Below are 23678 nucleotides of genomic sequence, written 5' to 3'. Positions count from 1 at the left end.
GAAGGTTTATATCGACAAGCAATTGAGAAAAATTGTGCAGAATGTGAAATGAATTGTGACTTAGTTGGTAATTCCAGTACAGTGATCCAAGATTCGAAATCTTGACAGTACTTAGTTAATTACGAAACCACTTTCTCCTTACCTCCTCTGGTACCCTCTAGTCCACACCCAATCACTTGTGTTAAACAGCTAAAGAGAAAAAGAAAGACTTGCATTTATATAGCACCTTTAACCATCACCGGACATCTCAAAGCGCTTTGCGGCCAATGAAGTACTTTTGAAGTGTAGTCACTGTTGCAATGTAGGAAATGCAGCAGCCATTGTATGCACAGCAAGCTCCCACACAAAGCAATGTGATAATGACCAGATAATCCGTTTTTGTGATGTCGATTTGAGGGATGAATATTCACCAGGACACCGGGGAGAACTCCCTTGCTCGTCTTCAAAGTAGTGCCATATCTTTTACATCCAACAGAGAGGGAAGGCTAGACATCAGTATAAAGTTTCATCGGAAAGATGACACCTCCAACAGCACATCGCTCCCCCCGTACTGCCCTGGAGTGTCGGCTTTTTGATTTTTACCCTCAAGTTGCTGGAGTGGGACTTGAACCCACAACCTTCCAGTTCAGGGGTGAGGACGCTACCAACTGAGCCACAGCTGATACCACATATTGTGGCATGAGGAAAGAATAGGAACTGGAGAGAAAATAGGCCAAGTAGAAATCAGAATGTTTAAAATTATTTTTATTAAAACTTCTATTTTGGTGGAATGTATGTTTTGTAATAAAGTAACTCGACAGTTGAGTTGTTTTATTGCTATTACATTGTTCATTTCAGCTTCACGGTATATGAACTGAAAGCTTAAAGAATGGACAGCACCATTTTATGAATTTTGCATAATTTATTTAAGACTACACTGAGATGCAAGCAAATATCTGGAAATTTAAGATGCTGGTGCACACAATACATTTTGTCCCAGGTGAATTGGTTGAGCAAAAGTCAACTGTGATCTGAAATATTGATTAAGTTAATCTCTGTTGATGGCCCCATCTAAAACAGGTCAAGTGTACAAAACTGACTGTCTGGCTGATGTTCATTTGATCTCAAATTGACGTCGAAATGGTTGCAAATTTAAAGTATTTGTTTCACATTGTTGTTCGTGTGTTCAGGGCCTCTCCAGAGAAGTGAGCATATGATCTCGGCTGACATTTCAGTGCAGTACTGAGGGAGTGCTGCGCTGTCGGAGGTGCAAATGGTACAAAAGCAACACTGGGGAGAACAAAAGTAGCCTGGGTGACCACTTTGCGGAACACGTCCATTCAGTCCGCAAGCGTGGCCTAAGCTTCTGCTCGCCTGTCATCTTAATTTTCCACCTTGCTCCCACTCTGATCCTTTGACCTGCTGCAGTGTTTTAGTGAAGTTCAACGCAAGCTTGAGGAGCAGCACCTCATCTTTTGACTGGGCACTTTATAGCCTTCCGGGCTCAACATTGAGTTCAACAATTTTAGATCAAAACATCTGCCCCATTTTGTTTTGTATTCCTTTACTGGTTTGTTTTTTTTCTTTTGTTTCTCTCTCATTTCCATTTCTTTGCATTCAGACAGCACCTACTCAGGATCCTGCCATTCGCACCGCCTCTAGGCATACCTTTTCTTTCTTTACTTGTCCCATTACCACTCCCTTTGACCATGAACCCTTTTGTCATTTAATCTCTCCTGACAGCCACCCTTTCACAGACCTTATCTCTTTTTTGTGGGAACTTGCTGTATGCAAATTGGCTACCACGCTTTCCTACAGTACCAACAGTGACTACACTTCAAAAGTACTTCATTGGCTGCAAAGGGTTTTGTGAACTCTTGAGTTTCTGAAAAGCCCTATAAAAATGCGAGTCCTTTACTTTTCTTCAAAATATGAATAAACAGCACCTTGGAACCGTCAAGCTTGTCGCTTTTTTTTCTCTAGTGGTTAAGGGCCGTTATAAAGTTATTTTGTTTAGATTGGAAAGTAATTTCGATTCACGAGAATCAAATTAGCGGATCTTTTCTAACTAGTGCCCTTCCTTTCAGCTTTACTCTAATGAGATTCTTTGTGTTTCCACCAGGCATTATGGGAGAAGGAGATAAAGGAGGAAGGGACACCTCTACAAAAGTACTACAGCAGCTGGAAGAAACTAAGGGAAAAGGAGATTGCACTGGAGATCACTGGCAAGGAGAGGGTATGTTGAGGTTTCTTGAGAAATTTGCTTATCGTTGCCCTGCTGGACAAGACTTCAGAAATTTTTTGAAAAGAAATGTTTGTGTGTTTCAGAGCGAGAGTGTTTAGGCAATTTTGAAAAGATGAATAACTTGTATAAATCATTGATTTCCTGTCATTTAAGTCAGATAAAGTACCTGCCTTGGATTGTAGAACTAATTTGATCCAACAAGTAAGATTTTTGTCAAATTCTTCTTTAATATTTCCTATGGCCTTGCAGCATCTCACTTGCGATGCTACTTCTTGCACAACCCACATCTTTGTTGTGAGTTATAGCAACTATTCACATTGCAGGAACTATCTCCCACACTTACACTCGGCTACACAGTGAGCAGCTTTGTCACAGAGCCCAGGGATGATCCCGCGTTTCATCCTCTCTCCTTGCAGAGCTAACGGCTGTGACTCTACCGTTGGCCGAGGGGTGAAGGGGAGTGGTAAGGTTCCTTGCACCTTATCACTCGCGTGTGGCTTGCTAAAACGGACAGGGTCTGTTTGGGCTGTGATTCTTCCTGTAGTCGAATTGCTTTCGGATACTTACCATTGTGAAATTATTGTCAGGAGCCCAAACAATCAAGTTGTCGACCCCAGGCTCTTAGAATTTCAACTCTTGGATAATGACTGTAATTGTGGGCAGGATTTACACATGGCTTCTTTGTAAGGGTAGATAAATCCCACTTTTTCCTCTTGGGAGGGCTGTCGTATTGAGAACAATAATAAAACCACCATCCGGGGTTAACTAAAAAAGTTAAAGATAGTATCAAAATTAAAGGAAAAGCATATAATCGCACAAAGATGGGCGGCAGGTCAGAAGATTGGACAGAACTTAAAAAATGGCAAAAGATTAATGAGGGAAAAATTAGAGTACGAGAGAAAGCTAGCTATAGATATAAAAACAGATAGTAAGAGTTTCTGTAGATATTTTTGAAAGAAAAGAGTTAACAAAGTGAGCATTGGTTCTACAGAAAGTGAGTCTGGGGAATTAATAATGGAAAATAAGGAGATGGCAGATGAATTGCATAGATATTTTGCATCTGTCTTCACTATAGAGAATACAAGTAACATCCCAGAAATAGCTGTAAATCAGGAAATGGAAGGGAGGAAGGAACTCGAGAAAATTACAATCACCAGGGAAGTGGTACTGAGCAAATTGTTGAAGCTGCGGGCTGACAAGTCCCCGGGTCCTGATGAACTTCATCCTGAGGTCTTAAAAGAAGTGGCGAGTGAGATAGTTGATGCGTGCTTTTAATTTTCCAAAATTCCCTAGATTTGGGGAAGGTTCTGTTAGATTTGAAAATAGCGAATGTAACTCCTTTATTCAAAAAGGGAGGGAGACAGAAAGCAGGAAACTACAGGCCAGTTAGCTTAACATCTGTCTTAGGGACAATGTTAGAAGCTATTATTAAAGATGTTCTAGAAGGGCATTTAGAAAAATTCAAGGTAACCAGGCAGAGTCTACAAGGTTTTGTGAAAGATAAATCATGTTTAACCAATTTATTGGTGTTCTTTGAAGAAGTTACATGTGCTGTGGATAAAGGGGAAATGGTGGATGTATCGTACTTAGATTTCCAGAAGGCATTTGATAAGGTGCCACATCAAAGGTTATTATGGAAAATAAAAGCTCATGGTGTAGGGGGTAATATTTTGGCATGGATAGAAGATGGGCTAGCTAACAGGAAACAGAGAGCAGGCATAAATGGGTCATTTTCTGGTTTGCAAGATGTAACAAGTTGTGTGCTACAGGGATCTGTGCTGGGGCCTCAACCTTTTTACAATTTATATAAATGACTTGGATGAAGGGATCGAAGGTACGTTTGCTAAATTTGCTGATGACACAACGATAGGTAGGAAAGTAGGTTGTGAAGAGGACACAAGGAGGCTACAAAGGGATATAGATAGGTTAAGTGAGTGGGCAAAGATCTGGCAAATGGAATTATAATGTGGAAAAATGTGAAATTGTCCATTTTGGCAGGAAGAATTAAAAAAAAAAAGCATATTATCTAAATGGTGAGAGATTGCAGAGCCCCGAGATGCAGAGGGATCTGGGAGTCCTAGTGCATGAATCGCAAAACATTAGTATGCAGGTACAGCAAGGAATTAGGAAAGCTAATAGAATGTTATCATTTATTGTGAGGGGAATTGAATACAAAAGTAGGGAGGTAATGCTTCAGTTATACAGAGCATTGGTGAGACACCTCTGGAGTATTGTGTACAGTATTAGTCTCCTTATTTAAGAAAGGATGTAAATGCATTGGAAGCAGTTCAGATAAGGTTTACTTGTCTAATACCTGTAATGGGTGGGATGTCTTATGAGGAAAGGTTGGACAGGCTAGGCTTGTGTCTGCTGGAGTTTAGAAGAGTGACCTGGTTGAAACATTTAAGATCTTGGGTCTCGACAGGGTGGATGTGGAAAGGATGTTTCCTCTTATGGGAGAATCTAGAACCAGGGGTCGGTATTTAAGAGAAAGATGAGGAGAAATTTTTTCTCTGAGGGTCGTGAGTCTTTGGAAGTCTCTTCCTCAAAAGGCGGTGGAAGCAGAGTCTTTGAATATTTTTAAGGCAGAGGTAGATAGATTCTTGATAAGTAAGGGGGTGAAAGGTTATCAGGAGTTGGCGGGAATGTGGAGTTGAGTTTACAATCAGATCAGTCATGATCTTATTGAATGGCGGAGCAGGCTCGAGGGGCTGAGTGGTCTACTCCTGCTCCTAATTCATATGTTCATATGTTTTGGTTAAAATACTGTGGGTGCCGGAAATCTGAAATAAAGTCAGCAAATGCTGGAAATACTCACCAGTCTGGCAGCATCTGTAGAAAGAGAAACAGAGTTAACGTTTCAGGTCTGCGACCTTTTGTTAGAAATGGACCTGAAACATTAACTCTGTTTCTCTCTCCACAGATGCCAAACCTGCTGTGTCTTAAGAATAATCCTGCTTTATTTAAATATGTTATGAAATCAGAACCATCGATGACACTTTTAGGAAACAAATGGTAAAACAAAAATGTTAATTTTAGTATTTATTTTTGTTTCAGTTTTAGTTCATAAAGTGAGTGCTGTTAGCCTCCTTAGTTTGAAGGCATTTTTTAAATCCCAGCAGTGCGAGTGATTAATCCTTCAACATTACTTATCAGAGGTCTCTTGATTTAGCAGTCCCATAGAACTGAGTTTTGTGAATCTTTCCAAACACAATCCGTCAATGAAATTCAATGGGCTGTTTTCTGGAATACGCTGTTTGAAAAGTGGTGACTGTTTCAAAGGGAGTAAGGATGAGCCCAGAAGCAGTGAATTTGTGTTTCCTTCCACTGCTGTCCTCCCTAGAACTTAGCAAATTACTGATTTGTTTTGTGTTACACGCACTCTTTAAATACCTTGAGTTTGCCTCTGCCTGTGTGGTGCCAAAGAGGATGCGGGATTAATCAGGTCGCTTCAGGTATCCATTTCTTCCTGTCCTTATCAGGTTTCCACTGGTTAAAAGTAATCTTGGCTCATGTTATGAAGAGTCTGATGATGAAGTAAAGGAACAGTAAATGAGACTTAAAGGAATGTCACTGCCGAGAGCACCTTTGCTTATCTCTAGTCATTGATGTCTGTATGCAGATAGGGAAACATGTTTGATGAGATCCTGCTCCGGTGCGATGTTTTAAGTCGATGCACGTAAAACGGACTTTGTAGTAAATGCTTATTTTATATTTCATGCTCTTGCCTCTTTTGCCCGCCAGCTGGAAGACCTGAATTTCCCAGAGATCAAACGCAGGAAGTTGCAGGAGAGCAAAGTGAAAGACAAGAAAGAGTTCAGGGATCTCTTTGAGTCTGACAGCAGCTCTGATGATGAAAGCAGTGGGCTTAAATCTAAAGGTATGTTTTGAAAATATTACGAGGGTGGGGGAAAGGGGTGTGAGGGATAACACAAGTTTTGTTTTAAAAGGGATAATAAAATCCCCAAAAATCCATAACTGCAAATCCAGGGACTGGAATTGTTGGCACAGACTGTGCACGCGTGTGTGTGTGCGTGTATGTTTGTAAATGTATAGACTGTCACAGTGGTGGTTCTGCATCAATAGACACGAAGCTGGAGCATATTAAAGGCCGGAGAGGTGACAGCCTCCGGGTGAGCCCGTCTCACTGGTTTGAGTTCCCTTACGCTGATGTCAGTGGTTCCCAAAACACAGCTCTCATGCAGCCTCAGTAAACCTGCCACACTTGCTAAGGCCGGTGGCCAGGAAGACCCGCCGACAATGCACTATAACAGAAGCTAAAAGGATGCTGCATAAATCCATTCCGATTGTGTTGAGAGAGTGGAGCTGCTAAAGAGGATGAATCACTCCGACCACACTCAGAAACTATGCAGATTTCTGGTCTCCATATTATAAAAAGATGACTGGAGAAGGTGCAAAACAGATATACTAGGATGATACCAGAACTGAGTGGTTATACCCATCAGGAAAGATAGAACAGGCAGGGGCTGTTTTCTCTAGAAAAGAGTAGGCTGAGGGGTGACCTGATCGAGGTACTTACGATTGTGAAAGAGGTTGATGGGGTAGGCGCCGAGAAAATGATTCCGCTTGCGAGCGAGACTAGAACTAGGCGCCATAGATATAAGATTTAGGACTTTTAAGATTTTAGTGTCAGCTGCGACTCTGTTGGTAGCACTCTCACCTCTGAGTCAGAAGGCTATGGGTTCAAGTTACATTCGTGAGTGCCAAAATCAAAAGCTGAAGAAGAGCAGGGGAGTTCTACCCAGTGTCCTGGCCAATATTTATCCCTCAATCAACATCACAAAAACAGATTATCTGGTCACTATCACATTGTTATTTGTGGGAGGTTGCTGTGTGCAAATTGGCTGCTGTGTTTCCTACATCACAACAGTGACTGCACTTCAAAAGTACTCAGTGCTTTGAAACATCCGGTAGTCCTGAAAAGCACTACATAAATGCAAGACTTTCTCTTTCTTTTAAAGAGCTTTGGGACTTCCTGTGGTTGTGTTAGGTGCTATATAAATGCAAGTCTTTTTTAAGGTGCTCACCAATAAACCCAATAGGGAATTCAGGAGAAATATCTTCGTCCAGAGAGTGTTTAGAATGTGGAACTTGCTGTCACAAGGAGTAATTGAGGAGAATAGCATAAATGCATTTAAGGGGAAGCTAGATATGCACATGAGGGAGAAGGGAATAGAAAGGTATGTTGATTAGATGAAGTATGCTAGCAGGAGGCTCGTGGAGCATAAGCACAGGCCTGTTTCAGTGTTGTAAATACTTTGCAATAACCTCACTGGTCGATGCCCACAAGTGTAAGAAACTGTCAAAAATCTGCAGTACCCTTTTTAACATCTTAAAAATGCTGGAACATTAAAAATATCACTTTTTTAAAATGTTCAATTCACGTTGAATCTGTAAAGGACGAGGTTATAACTTCTTGGCTGTGTTTCTCATTTCCACCTGATTTGGCATAAATTAAGCATGGCAGCCATTAATCCTATCGTGGGGATATTGTGGCTAGCAACTTATTTTAAAACCTCTGGCATTTTTTTATATCAAGGGCATTTAAGCCAGTGGCTACTATAAACACCGGTGATGTTGTTCTTCAATTCCCAGCTTGGTGTCACCGCTCCACTTATAGAAAGCCTTGGGCTGCTACTAGGCAACTATTGATAACAGAAAGCATCTGCTGCTTCTGTGCTGTTGGAGAGACTATAATCCTGTTCACCTATTCATCAGTCTGTATGCAATAAAAAGAGAGCAGCAAAATAAGTAGTGGTTTCACAGAGAGACTGGCTGGTAGGATGAGTTGCTTTTATCTCTGATGATTGCCCATATGTGTCATTAGGTAAAATGAATTTGGGTACATCTCAATCTTTTCGTCCTGGGTGTGAGTCACAGCACAAAACATCCCATAACTGGATGCTAAAATTGGGATTTTCACTCACTCCACAAATGGCAAAACAATGGCTTTGTTCCCAATTAATGTTGGCTGTTAACAATTAAAATGACGGTAATGTCCTTTAATTTTAATTCTTACCCCACCCCAAGCATAAACGGCTTAATCTGCAACCTTGTTTGGAAGCAGCCTTGAAGAGTGCTTTGCTTGCATTTGGAAATTTAATCCCGTTTAAAAACCCACATGTACTTGTGCTTTGATTTCAAATTACAGACTAGGTGAAAGCTTAGCAGAGACCTCAAAAATAGGAATGATCAGGTTGAGAAGAACATGTAAAGATGTAGCAGAGAGAAAGGGCACCACTGTGGGAGGTACACTGTCTCCCTAGTATCTGACTAAAATAGAAAATCATATCTGAAGATTATGTATGACAATCATCATAGCCTGGTTCAGCCTCGTGTGAGCAACGTGCAAAGTATGGACAAGAAAAGCTTATTTACCTTGGGGGAGCACATGGCCAGTTTATTCATAGATGCGGGGGGCCTGGGTTCCAAACATTGATTATTTTAAAAAACTTTTGTATTTATTTTTGAGTCCTCTCAACTTGATGGAATAAGTAGGATTATCTGAAAAATATTGGTACTGTAATCTTATAGTCCTCAGACACATTCTTGTCTCCTACTAAACTGGTTGAATCATTTGACACAGAAATAGGAAGATTTCTTGTCAGGTAGACTATGCTTTGAGTAATGAGAGTGCTGGCATGTATCTTTGACCATCTGAAAATACCCAAATTATTCTTGACTTCTATATGTATCTACTTTAGAGCTGCTTCAAATGACCTTATTCGTGCGTTATTGCCTTGTTATGATCTTTGACACCTTGTCCACCGCTTCATTGTTGTGCATGCAGACTAGTTACTCATTTTGCCTCCCTTTCATTTCCCTGTTTGTATGAGAGGTGGGACATGTTCACGACCCTGATAATGCATACACAAAACCTCCCGAGAAAAGATCTTAATCTCATGTTGAACAAAATAATGCAGCCTTTGGTTGAATCTTTGGGCTTCAGCGTCCTGAGGTTTCTGCGATGGAACATATAGATAGCACTGCTTTCGGACAAGATTTCTGAAGAACCTGATTGGCTGGCCATTGGTTCCTGTGTGTTGTCCTCCTTCATGACCTAAACGTTTGTCTGTGGTATTGTCAGAATATCATTGGTGCAAAAGGTAATTGGGATGAAACTGGTCTTTGATTGACAATCCTGGCAATAGCAAATCAGCTTCCTGTTTTATACCCTGCCTGGTTTTCTTGGCAGTTGAGATGAATTTTGCCCCATTATATTTCAGCTAATGGCTCCAGAATCTAATGGAAAGACGATCTACAATAAGGACATCAGGTGGTCCTCTTGAAGTGCCTTGGGACATTTTACAATGTTAAAAGTGCTATATAAATGCAAGTTATTCTCGTTGAGCTTCTAGCTGAGAAAGGCAAAAAATACCAAACAAATGCCAATAGTTTTAATATTGCAGAGGCCAATTGACCAAATTTCAGTGGCTTATGTATTAGCTAAGGCAGAGTTAATGCTTTTTGTTAGTAGCTAGTAAAGCATAAAGCCTCAGTCACCATTGTGAGCACTGTAGCCTAGGAGTCCTATTACTAGTCCTACTGCACGGTGGCGCAGTGGTTAGCACCACAGCCTCACAGCTCCAGCGACCCAGGTTCGGTTCTGGGTACTGCCTGTGCGGAGTTTGCATGTTCTCCCTGTGACCGCGTGGGTTTCCGCCGGGTGCTCTGGTTTCCTCCCACAGCCAAAGACTTGCAGGTTGGTGGGCAAATTGGCCATTGTAAATTGCCCCGAGTGTAAGTAGATGGTAGGAGAATTGAGGGAAGGTGGGGATTTGGTAGAGAATATGGGATTAACGTAGGATTAGTATAAATGGGTGGTTGATGGTGGGCGCAGACACGGTCGGCCAAAGGGCCTGTTTCCATGCTGTATCTCTCGATGACTCCAGACTAGTATCCAGAAGCCCAGGTTAATGATCCGAAGACACAAGTTCAATACCCACCACAGCAGCTGGGGAATTTTAATTTAAATTCAAATTCAATTAATAAAAAGCATGATGACTGTGAAAGTACTTGTTGTTTAAAAACCCCATCTGGTTCACTAATGTGCTTTAGTGATGGAAACCTGCCTTCCTTACCTGGTCTGGCTTGCATGTGACTCCAGACACACAGCAGTGTGCTTGATTCTTAACTGCCCTCTGAAATGGCCTAACAAACTACTCAGTTGTCAAGGGCAACTAGGGATTGGTAACAAATGCTGGCCTTGCCAGCGACACCCATATCCCGTGAATGAATTAAACAAAAACAAGGCATACTGCACCCCTGCAGCTGGTCTGCATTGGATATTTGGTCATGCCAAGTCATTGACTAAGTAGTTATGTAAGTAGTACATGCTGGGTAATGCAGATTCCTCTGTGCTGCCAAGAAAGACGTGAAGCTTTATTTTGCCCTTACAGCCTCCTTATCTCCCAGACATTCAATCTCCAGATTTAGCAATGAAGGTGAGGTTGCTGGTTCACTGACCCTTTAAGAGATTGGAGTCAGGCCTGTCATGTGGCTTTCCCTCCCCCCGCCCCTTCTGTATGTGGGACTTCGTCCTGGAAGAGTGTCTCAATTCTTGCACCCAGAAAATGCAAACCATTTATCCCTTCAACACAGTGCACTGCTCATTAATCAGCTGTCTGGTATTATGACTCGGCCGACGCTTAGTTTGAAGTTTTAAATCTTGTTTGGCTGTATGATTTTATAAAAGTGATATTTATAACGTACACTGACTAAACCAAGTTGTTGCCAAAGAGGTTTGTGATAGTTGCGCAGGGACTTGATTGTGTAGGGTTGAGTCTATGAAAGGGTTAAGCAGGCTGTGCTACTAAGTGCCTGCTGCACTCTCCAGTCAATTACTCAGTGCTCAAGTGCTGCACTGATTACAAGGTAGTAGTAAAAAAAAAACAAGTCTGCACAGGTGAGCAAAGCACTCATTGTCTGATGATGATCAGACACAGCTCTCAGCTCACTGGCTCTGACTGCATTTACTGAATTACACATGGCACACACCATGAATTTACGTGGGCCACAATTGCTGCTTATGCCTGTGGCCTCCACACAGATCAGTTCAGTAGCACCAAGAGGTCTGGTGAGCAGGAGTGTTTGTCCTCTGGTTGCCATAGTAAGCGAGGTGGCCTTAGCAACGGGAGTTGGAGGAGATTAGCACAGCAGCACTTTGGCCTGGGGAATTTAGTTGAAGTGATTTTTTTTTTAATATTCTGGGGTGGGCGGGTGGTCCTGATGTTTCAACTAGTGCTTGTGTATATTTTACCAATCCATTTACTAATTCAATTTTTTGTAAGAGATTAGGTGGGTAGTGCAGGTGTTTGCTATGCTGTGTATGTGCGTGATATTATCAAGTGCTGGGAATCAGAGGTGGATTCTTTAGAGAACGGTTGATACTGTGGCCAATTGCAATATGCTGTTCCAATTAAGATGGGTGTGAAAGGGTTCAGGTACTATTATTTGCCCCCTTCATTAGATCTCAGCCCTAACGTGACCTCCCTTGGTGTCTGTTTCAAATGTGTGCCATTTCAATAGTAATTGGAGCTTTTGCTTGGCGGAGCCACAGCTGAGGAGCTGCATGATCCCTTGCTGGCTGGCCACACTTAAATAAGGCAGTTAAGGATTGTGGCATTCTTCACTGTAGGCTCATGAAGAATTAATCTCCAGTTGATTTTCAGGAAAAGTGACCTGTATAATTAATTGAAGGGGGGGAAGGTAAGTCTAGGAGAGTACTTTTTATTCCATCTATTACTGTTTATACTGAACAAAAGCCATAACGGCAAAAAAAAAATTTTTATATACAAACGCACCTTTTATTTTTAAACTGCAGAGCCTCACTAAGTCAGATCTCCCTCCTTACAAAGCTGCTCCTTGATATCGTAAGTAAGGTGTCCCCAGAGGAGTTCCATTAAAAATAGTGGTGGCCGTGACTTTAGGTTAGCCCAAGAGCCAAGCTTGAGAGACCAGGCAACAACTGCAATGTCACAAGGTGCTGACAGTTTTTTTTTTAAAGAGTGTCCTTGTGCTGTAAGGACATGATTCACATGGGCAGTCATTGGCAACAAGATTCTGGTTCAAAACTTATGTGAAACCTAACAAATCTTTAAAAATTGGATTGAGTTGCGGCGCCAGTGAACTAATATGTGCTTTCGGCAGCTTGTGCCATGTGATGACCTTTGGCCCCTTAATTAAATTGCCCTCGTGATGCATATCACTCAAATTATTGAGACCTTTTAACAAGTAGAATCAATCTGGCAGCCTAGTTCACATTTTGCAGCTGCATTTACACTGGGTTTAGCATTGGGCAAGACCATTTTGGCTTCACGTCAGTCCTGTGTAAAACAGGTGTTAAGACTGGAGTTTCCTCAACACCTTTGCGAATGTGGCTTCTTGCCTTATTGTTCCTACGGAAACAAAGGGAGAGCTTTCTTTGCATGCAGTGCCAACCTGAGTCCAGAGTTATGCTGCCTTTACACCATAATGTCAGCCGTGCCTCAGTGGTAGCACTCTCACCTCCGGGTCAGAGGCTTGTACGCTAAATTTCCACCTCGGAGACTTGAGCTGAAAACTCTAAGCTGACACTCCAGCGCAGTACTGAGGGAGTGCTGCACTGTCAGACATGCTGCCTTTCGAATAAGACATTAAACCTGTCTGCCCTCTCAAGTGGCTATAAAAGGATCACATGGTGCTATTTTAGCAAAGAGGAGGAAAGTTCTGTCCAGTGTCCTGGTCTTTATCCCTCAACCAAATTATCTAGTTATTATCTCATCGTTGTTTGTGGGAGTTTGCTGTGTGCAAATGAGGTGCCACGTCTCCTGCATGACAATAGTGGCTACAGTTCAAAAGTACTTAATTAGTTGTAAAGCGCTTTGAGATGTCTTGAGGCCATGAAAACCGCAATATACATCCAAGCCTTTCTTTATAAGTGTAGCAAAACTGCTGGGTGTCAATGCAGCCTAAGTGACTCTGTACAACAGCATTGAAAGATGAAATTAAGCAATGTACAGGGTAAAGAAAGATAAGAATGAGGTTTGTAGCAATCAAAATGAGTTTTTTAAAAAAGGATCAAGAGGATTAAGTCCATTTTATGGCTGTTTGCATAATGATTGATTCATTAGGTTAATCCTGGGACTTGTTACAAGAAGGCTTGGCTCTATCTGTATGTTCCGTACTGGAATAGTCATTGCTCCCTGAAGTTCTCTTATCTGGTTTTCTTAAAAATTACATTAAATAGTTGTACGGTGAAATGAAACAGGTCAACCGCTAGGTTTTGGATCTCGTTGGTAATGGATTTGACAGGTGTTGTCATTGAAGGTAGTGGAGTATTTTCTCAAAGGGTGGAGAATTATTTTCTGGGAGCCAAATTTTTATTTAAAAGCCTTTTCAGACTTGTGCACTAATCACTAACCGTATTTTCATCCAGTATTGCTGAGTGCCTCAATTTTGAGGCTTTTGAAAGTGTTGCTGCCCTTGTCTGCAGAGATGCAGATTCAATTGGAAGCCAAGAAAAACAGTGGCGTGGGTTATGATAGCTTTAGCGACAATGATGAACCAAATTGACACAATAGCGTTATTTTCTCAGCTGCGACAAACTTTCAAGTGCGTCAATACTGAAACTTAATAAAACCATTCAAAGATGTGTTCTTATTCCAGCCAGCGCAGACACGATGGGCCAAGTGGCCTCTTTCTGTGCTGTAAACTTTCTATGATTCAATGGGGTTGTATATACATTTCGGGTGGCGCAGTGGTTAGCACCGCAGCCTCACAGTTCCAGGGACCCGGGTTCGATTCTGGGTACTGCCTGTGCGGAGTTTGCAAGTTCTCCCTGTGACCGCGTGGGTTTCTGCCAGGTGCTCCGGTTTCCTCCCACCTCCAAAGACTTGCAGGTTGATAGGTAAATTGGCCATTATAAATGCCCCTAGTGTAGGTAGGTGGTAGGAGAATGGTGGGGATGTGGTAGGGAATATGGGGTTAATGTAGGATTAGTATAAATGGGTGGTTGTTGGTCAGCACAGACTCGGTGGGCCGAAGGGCCTGTTTCAATGCTGTATCTCTAAATAACATTTCAAGTTAGAAGACAGAATGGAAGATTTGAGTTTCTGAAAGTATAGCACTTATAAATTTGTTGCATGGAGGTGGGTACAGAAGACTACTGTTCCCTTAAAGATTTTAACCTTTGGGAGCCTCTGTTCAAGGCAGGTCAAGTACAGGCCACAGGTCTTGCTCAGTACGTGTGCCTCTCCCATCTGTTATTGATTTTAGTTAACAGCTTGCTAACATGTACAGGCACTCTCTGTCCATGCTTGCTCGGCTTCGGAAATGGTTTCTCCCTCATAGAAAGACTTAGTCTTTGTAGACTGGGATCCGTGTGGACCTTCTAATTCGAAGCAGTTGCCTTGGTATGATCTTCCTGCCCTAAACCCTATTCCTGCTGAACTCTTTTTAATGGGTTTGTTTCCATGTCTCTGTGATACATAATGCTTTTAGACTCAGCATCCACTGAGCTCCTGCAGGTGGTTAGGTGATCAAATAGTTGTCATAGTTACCATAAAGAGAACTGTTTTTCTCTCTCACTCTCCCTCTGTTCGCCAATTACTCATTCATCCTGCTTGAAGTTGTGTTCAGGCAGATGCAGCTAATCACCTCAGTCCAGACCCCTTGCTAATTGGGAGCAGTGTTACACCTCTGAGCAGTTCCAATGCTGATCTGAAGACAATTAGATCTGTGCTCTTCAGATAGTTGACGCTGCTGTGTGTGGTGGCGCTAATAACAATGAACAGAGAGCGGAAATTCATTTAAAGTCGTGTGTGTTGTTTTACTGATTTATAATTCCAGCTTTTCCAAAAAAAAACCCAACTCTTCTCACATGATTGAAGTAATAGCCTTCACATTAAAAAAAAACATCTAATGTGTTGATTATTGCTGTAACTTTGAAAAACATTGCTCATGACCCCTCTCTTTTTACCCCTTCCCTTTTTAAAAGAAAAATATTATCTGTTACAATATCGATGCATATTTGGCCTTTACTCCTAATTAGATTGCTAAAGATTCTGAAACACTGCAGTCTGTGAATGCAAGTAACAGCTGACTGGAGCAAATTGCAGATGTGTATGGGATTCCATGTTAATTTTGGTCCAACGCATGCACATTTTAAAAGTTTGAGGCTTATTGGAGTCCCCATGTGCATTTGTTCGTCTCTGACAATGCGTTTTTATGTAGGATATTTACAAAGGAATTTGCCTCATCCTTCTCTCCGAAACCCTCCACAATATGTTTTGGTTGGCTTAACTACACACATGCAGGGAATAAATAACAGTGGACTGTACAATTGATATCTAATGAGAAAAACCTAAATGACAGAAAAATTGTCCCATGTTGTGAAATGCAAATGTAAAACCCTAAAGGACGTACCCTTTAGAAAATACAGTGGTCTAATAGATACTAGGTTGCCTAAGACTTAGATCCCTATTATGCAGGATCACGTTAATTTGACTAATATATTAAATATATTTATGACTGGGGGAGATTTCCATGACTATGCCCACAGATAGTCAGAAATTGAGTTTCAAAATAAATACTGTTCTCTTCACCCATTATAAACAAATAAATCGGTGCTAAAATCACATCAATTAATGTTGGGTTCATTATGTATCATTGGAAGTAGAGTAGATGAGATGTGTACAGAATGTAGAATGTATAGCATTATGTATAAATAGGACTGATGCAATATTAAAAAATAGGAATATACAATGGATAGTAGGACCCTAAGGAGTAGTCAGAGGGACCTTGGGGTGCTTGTCCATAGATCACTGAAGGCAGCAGCGCAGGTAGATAAAGTGGTTAGGAAGGCATATGGGATACTTGCCTTTATTAGTCGAGGCATAGAATATAAGAGCAGGGAGGTTATGATGGAGCTGTATAGAATGCTGGTCAGGCCACAGCTGGAGTACTGTGTACAGTTCTGGTCACCACACCATAGGAAGGATGTGATTGCACTGGAGAGGGTGCAGAGGAGATTCACCAGGATGTTGCCTGGGCTGGAGCATTTCAGCTATGAAGAGAGACTGGATAGGCTTGGGTTGTTTTCCTTGGAGCAGAGAAGGCTGAGGGAGGACCTGATTGAGGTGTACAAAATTATGAGGGGCATTGATAGGATAGATAGGAAGAAACTTTTTCCCTTAGCGGAGGGGTCAATAACCAGGGGGCATAGATTTAAAGTAAGGGGCAGGAGATTTAGAGGGGAGTTGAGGAAAAATATTTTCACCCAGAGGGTGGTTGGAATCTGGAACGCACTGCCTGAGTGGTGGTAGAGGCAGGAACCCTCAACATTCAGAAGTATTTAGATGAGCACTTGAAACGCCATAGCACACAAGGCTACGGGCCAAGTGCTGGAAAATAGGATTAGTTTGGACAGATGCTTGATGGTCAGCGCAGGCGCGTTGGGCCAAAGGGCCTGTTTCTGTGCTGTAAAACTCTGACTCTATGGGAATGTATCAAAATTACATGAAATCATACATAAATAGCTTCTTTCCTGTTAAGTCGTCCAAGCAATGAATTATCGTCATTATGCAGGAACCTCAACATCACCAACAATGGGCCATAAACAGCCATGAGCTGAATTTCCAGTTCACCTTTTAGTTGTGTTAGCTGAGTGAGGAATGTTGGTCAGAACACTGGGAGAAAACCCCTTCCCCTATTCAAGTAGTCCCATGCGACCTTCAGCATCCACTGGAACAGGCGGATTGGACTTCAGATTAACATCCCATTCAAAGGCAGCACTTTGTAGCATGCAGGACTCACTCAGTCCTGCACTACAATATTACAGTGAATTTTCAGTCGTAAATAATTGTAATGATAAATGAATGCAATTTTATATGATTATTGTATATTGATTATCTATTTCAGTAGTTTGAATAAGATCCTAGGACGTTCCAGCGCGGAAACAGGCTAATTGTCCCAGTGATTTTCTCCATCTGAGCCACCTAGTTTCATTCAGCAATCGTGCTTTCTTCCTGTCCCCTTTAATGTTACTGTTTTTTCAGGCGGACATCTATTCCCTTGTCAAATGTGCATGTGAGTCTGCTTCAAAATCACTTTGTGACAGAGTATTTCACATTCTAACCACCCTCTGTGTAACTGTCCCTAACTGTCCCATTAATTCTTCTGGTGATTGTGAATTTGAGCCTTTCAACTATCCCACCACCAACCGTAACAATCTCGTTATTGGCCCCATCTTAACCCTTTAAAATGTGGAACCCCTCCACCAGGACACTTCTCGGCTCCAGTGAAAAATAGCCCTAATTTCTCGAGTCTTTCTTTCATCCCTGGTAATGTCCTAGTGAACTTCACTGCACCTTTACCGTTGCATTTTATGTCCTGCATGTAATGGGGTGCCCAAAACTCGACAAAGTACCCCAAATATAACCTAACTAAGCTTTTGTAGATCCAACACACTACCTTGCTTTTGTATTCTATACCTCTAGATTCAAAGTGAAGAATCCTGTTTGCCTTTTTATGGCCTTATCTACTTACACTGCCACTTTCTAATGGTCTATATACTGAGGTCTCTGTGCTCTTCTACTGCTATTGAAATATTACCATTTATTGTGTTTCCTTTTCCTATTTCCAAAATATATTCTCCACATTGAATTGCCTCTGTCGATCCTGCTAGTCCATAGAATCATGGAATGATTTTTCACAGAAGGGGACCATTTGGTGCATCCTGCCTGTCCTCATCTCTGTCCTTCCACAACCCTTCATATTCCTTGTCACAATTTGAGTATATTCCACTTTGTTGCCTTCAGCATACAGTGATATGAAGTGCTGAAGAACGCCACCTTTCAGAAAACATGTCTTTCTGCTCTGAAGAGGGAGCTGAAAATGATACTTGGAGACATTATTTTAATCTGCAAGCTGTTAATTATAAGAGGAAGATCTGTGGAGCGAGGAGCATGATGGATTAAAGGCAAGGCAGATATCTCCAAGGGACACGAGAATCATTTCCATACTTAGACAAAGCCATGCAATTGGGATGTAAAGAAGACATATACCATTAGTGATCAAGGAATCGAGGAGGGCAGGACACTTAAGATCAGAAGAAAAGGGAAGTAGATAAAAGTGTGTGGAGGCTGGGCTACTCTCTCGGGGACTGAGCTGAGTCTGTTCCTGCGGTTCAGGCTCACACTGTAGAGCACGAGGTTGAGCTTCGAAGGGAGCGAGCCAGAGTGGGGAGGAACAAGTTGGGCAACAAGCAGAGAGTGAAGACCAGCTCAGGCCTCACTGCATTTCTTGTTATTCGTTTTCATGGGATGTGGGCGTCACTGGCTAGGCCAGCATTTATTGCCCATCCCTAATTGCCCTTGAGAAGTTGGTGGTGAGCTGCCTTCTTGAACCACTGCAGTCCATGTGGGGTAGGTACACCCACAGAGCCCTTAGAGAGGAAGTTCCAGGATTTTGATCCAGTGACAGAGAAGGAACGGTGATATAGTTCCAAGTCAAGATGGTGTGTGGCTTGGAAGGGATCTTGCAGGTGGTGGTGTTCTCACGCATCTGCTGTCCTTGTCCTTCTAGGTGGTAGAGGTCACAGGTTTCGAAAGTGCAGCCTAAGTAGCCTTGGTGCGTTGATGCAATGCATCTTGTAGATGGTACACACTGCTACCACTGTGCGTCACTGGTGGAGGGAGTGAATATTTGTGGATGGGTGCCAATCAAGCAGGCTGCTTTGTCCTGGATAGTGTCGAGCTTCTTGAGTGTTGTTGGAGCTGTACCCATCCAGGCAAGTGGACAGTATTCCATCACACTCCTGACTTGTGCCTTGTAGATGGTGGACAGGCTTTGAGGAGTCAGGAGGTGAGTTACTCGCCTCAGGATTCCTAGTCTCTGACCTGCTCTTGTAGCCACAGTATTTATATGGCTATTCCAGTTCAGTTCTGGTCAATGGTAAACCACCCCCCCCAGGATGTTGATGGTGGGGGATTCAGCGATCGTAATGTCGTTTGATGTAAAGGAGAGATGGTTAGATTTTGTCTTGTTGGAGATGGTCATTGCCTGGCACTTGTGTGGCTTGAATGTTATTTGTCACTTATCAGCCCAAGCCTGGATATTGTCCAGGTCTTGCTGTATTTCTACACGGACTGCTTCAGTATCTGATGAGTCACGAATGGTGCTGAACATTGTGCAATCATCAACGAACATCCCTACTTCTGACCTTATGATTGAAGGAAGGTCATTAATGAAGCAGCTGAAGATGGTTGGGCCTAGGACACTACCCTGAGGAACTCCTGCAGTGATGTCCTGGAGCTGAGATGATTGACCTCCGACAACCACAGACATCTTCCTTTGCGCTAGGTACGATTCCAACCAGCGGAGAGATTTCCCCCTGATTCCCATTGACCTCAGTTTTGTTAGGGCTCTTTGATGCCATACTCGGTCAAATGCTGCCTTGATGTCAAGGGCAGTCACTCTCACCTCGTCTCTGTAGTTCAGCTCTTTTGCCCATGTTTGAACCAAGGCTGTAATGAGGTCAGGAGCTGAGTGGCCCTGGCAGAACCCAAACTGAGCATCACTGAGCAGGTTATTGCTAAGCAAGTGCTGCTTGATGGCACTGTTGATGACACCTTCCATCATTTTCCTGATGATTGGGAGTAGACTGATGTGGTAATTGGCCGGGTTGGACTTGTCTTGCTTTTTGTGTACAGGACATACCTGGGCAATTTTCCACATTGCCGGGTAGAAGCCAATGTTCTACCTGTACTGGAACAGCTTGGCTAGGGGCGCAGCAAGTTATGGAGCACAGGTCTTCAGTACTATTGCCGGAATATTGTCAGGACCCATAGACATCGTAGTATCCAGTGTCTTCAATCGTTTCTTGCTATCATGCGGAGTGAATCGAAATGACTGAAGTCTGGCATCTGTGATGCTGGGGACTTCAGGAGGAGGCCAAGATGGATCATCAACTCGGCACTTCTGGCTGAAGATTGTTGCAAATTTGTCAGCCTTATCTTTCGCACTGATTTGCTGGGCTCCCCCATCATTGAGGAGGGGGATATTTATCGAGCTACCTCCTCCAGTTAGTTGGTTAATTGTCCTCCACCATTCACGGCTGGATATGGCAGGATTGCAGAGCTTAGATCTGATCCGTTGGTTATGGGATCGCTTGGCTCTGTCTATCGGGTGCTGCTTACGCAGTTTGGCATGCAGATAGTCCTGTGTTGTAGCTTCACCAGGTTGACCCCTCATTTTGAGGTATGCCTGGTGCTGCTCCTGGCATGCCCTCCTGCACTCTTCATTGAACCAGGGTTTGTCTCCTGGCTTGATGGTAATGGTATTTTGGGGGATATGCCGAGCCATGAGGTTACAGATTGTGGTTGAGTACAATTCTGCTGCTGCTGATGGCCCACAGCGCCTCATGGATGCCCAGATTTGCATTGCTAGATCTGTTCAAAATCTATCCCATTTAGCACAGTGATAGTGCCACACAACACGATGGACAGTATCCGCAATGTGAAGGTGGGATTTCATCTCCACAAGGACTGTGCAGTGGTCACTCCTACCAATCCTGTCATGGACACATGCATCTGCGGCCGGCAGATTGGTGAGCTCAAGCATGTTTTTCCCTCTTGTTGGTTCCCTCACCACCTGCTGCAGACCCAATCTAGCAGATATGTCCTTTGGGACTCAGCCAACTGTGGTGCTACCGAGCCACTTTTGGTGATGGAGATTTAAGTCCCCCACCCAGAGTACATTCTGCACCCTTGCCACCCTCAGTGCTTTTCAACATGGAGGGGTACTGAGTCATCAGCTGAGGGACGGCAATAGGTGGTAATCAGCAGGAGGTTTCCTTGCCCATGTTTGACCTGGTGCCAGGAGACTTCCTGGGGTCCAGAGTCAATGTTGAGGACTCTAAGGGCAACTCCCTCCCGACTGAATACCACTGTGCTGCTACCTCTGCTGAGTCTGTCTTGCCAGTGGGACAGGACATACCTGGGGATGGCGAAGTCAGGTATATTTCTGTGGGTATGACTGTGTCAGGCTGTTGCTTGACTAGTCTGTGGGACAGCTCTCCCAACTTTGGCACAAGCCCCCAGATGTTAGTAAGGAGAACTTTGCAGGGTTGACAGGACTGGGTTTGCTGTTGTCATTTCCGGTGCCTAGGTCAATGCCGGTTGGTCCGTCCAGTTTCATTCTTTTTTATTGACATTGCAGCAGTTAGATACAACTGAGTGGCTTGCTCGGCCATTTAAGAGTCAACGACCTCTTGAGTCACATGTAGGCCAGACCAGAAAAGGACAGCAGGTTTCCTTCCCTAAAGGGCATTTGTGAACCAGATGGGTATTTACAAGAATTGTTTCATGGCCATCATTAGACTAGCTTGAAATTCCAGGATTAATAACTGATTTCAAATTCCACCTTCTGCTGTTGTGGGATTCGAACCCATGTCCCTCCCCAGAGCAATACCCTGGATCTCTGGGTTATTAGTCTAATGACAATACCACTATGCCACCACCTTCCCTAACTATCTTGTAACTGTTTTAGAGGCAGACCTGGCCACCAGTTTGTACAAAGCAAAGTTTTTCAAACAGAGAATGAGATGAATGACCACCTAACCTATTTGGTTTTGGAGGGAAAAATGTTAGTCAGGATATCAGGAGAACTGATAGTAAGAGTTTCTATAGATATTTTAAAAAGAAAAGAGTTAACAAAGTGAGCATTTGTCCTATAGAAAATGAGTCTGAATAATTAATAAGGGAAAATAAGGAGATGGCAGATGAATTGAGCAGGTATTTTGCATCGGTCTTCACCATAGAGGATACAGGTAACATCCCAGAAATAGCTGTAAATCAGGAAATGGAAGGGAGGAAGGAGCTCGAGAAAATTACAATCACCAGGGAAGTGGTACTGAGCAAATTGTTGGAGCTGCAGGCTGACAAGTTCCCGGGTCTTGGTGGACTTCATCCTGAGGTCTTAAAAGAAGTGGCTAGTGAGATAGTTGATGCATTGGTTTTAATTTTCCATAATTCCCTAGATTCGGGGAAGGTTCCATTAGATTGGAAAATAACCAATGTAACTCCTTTATTCAAAAAGGAAAGGAGACTGAAAGCAGGAAACTACAGGCCAGTTAGCTTAACATCTGTCATAGGGAAAATGTTGGAAGCTATTATTAAAGATGTTATAGCAGGGCATTTGGAAAAATTCAAGGTAATCAGGCAGTGTCAACATGGTTTTGTGAAAGAGAAATCATGTTTAACTAATTTATTGGAATTCTTTGAAGAAGTAATACGTGCTGTGGATAAAGGGGAACTAGTGGATGTACTGTACTTAGATTTCCAGAAGGCATTTGATAAGCTGCCACATCAAAGGTCATTGTGGAAAATAAAAGCTCATGGTGTTGGGGGTCACATATTGGCATGGATAGAAGATTGGCTAGCTAACAGAAAACAGAGTAGGCATAAACGGGTCATTTTCTGGTTGGCAGGATAGAACGAGTGGTGTGCCACTGGGATCAGTGCTGGCACCTCAACTTTTTACAATTTATATAAATGACTTGGATGAAGGGACCAAAGGCATAGTTGCTAAATTTGCTGATGACACAAAGATAGGTATGAAAGTAAGTCGTGACGAGGATGTAAGGAGGCTACAAAGAGATATAGATAGGTTAGATGAGTGGGAAAAGATCTGGCAAATGAGGTGTGATGTGGGAAAGTGTGAAATTGTCCATTTTGACAGGAAGAATCAAAAGAAGCATGTTATCTAAATGGTGAGAGATTGTAGAGCTCTGAGACGCAGAGGGATTTGGATGGCATAGTGCATGAATCACAAAAGGTTAGTATGCAGGTTCAGCACATAATTAGGAAAGCTAATAGAATGTTATTGTTTATCCCGAGGAAATTGAATACAAAAGTAGGGAGGTTATGCTTCAGTTACACAGGGCATTGTTGAGACCATATCTGGAGCACTGTGTATAGTATTGGTCTCCTTATTTAAGGAGGGATGTAAATGCATTGGAAGCAGTTCAGAGAAGGTTTATTAGACTAATACCTGAAATGGGCGGGTTGTCTTATGAGGAAATGTTGGGCAGGCTAGGCTTGTATCCACTGGAGGTTAGGAGAGTAAGAGGCGACTTGTTTGAAACATATAAGATCCTGAGGAGTCTTGACAGGGTGGATGTGGAAAGGATGTCTCCCCTTGTGGGAGAATCTAGAACAGGGGTCACTGTTTAAAAATAAGGGGTCGCCCATTTAAGATAGAGATGATGTTACAACCGAGGCTGGAGGAATGCAGTCTTTTTCTAGTTCCATTTCTCCACGGGTCACAACATATATTTAAATGTTTTACCTAGTTACCGATATGGTCAATTCTATACTTGATCTATTTTTAGTTTCTTAATAAAAATCCACCAACCAGGTTTCTTTAATAAACAACAAAATTTATAATTTATTAT

At 42.6% G+C, this 23678-nt stretch overlaps 1 protein-coding gene across 1 annotated transcript in view; it reads left to right on the top strand.

Annotated features, from left to right (window-relative positions):
• The window catches only part of noc2l (NOC2-like nucleolar associated transcriptional repressor), a 196218-nt gene that overhangs the window by 150152 nt on the left and 22388 nt on the right, over window positions 1-23678 (top strand). Inside the window, exons 16-17 of the mRNA XM_068017047.1 lie at window positions 2102-2215; window positions 5969-6104. Coding sequence (XP_067873148.1) covers window positions 2102-2215; window positions 5969-6104 — 250 coding nt within the window. The remainder of the gene's footprint in view (window positions 1-2101; window positions 2216-5968; window positions 6105-23678) is intronic.

The sequence above is a fragment of the Heterodontus francisci genome, chromosome 37 (genome assembly GCF_036365525.1).
Source record: "Heterodontus francisci isolate sHetFra1 chromosome 37, sHetFra1.hap1, whole genome shotgun sequence".
NCBI lineage: Eukaryota > Metazoa > Chordata > Chondrichthyes > Heterodontiformes > Heterodontidae > Heterodontus > Heterodontus francisci.
This window is presented reverse-complemented; position numbering and strand designations above follow the sequence as displayed.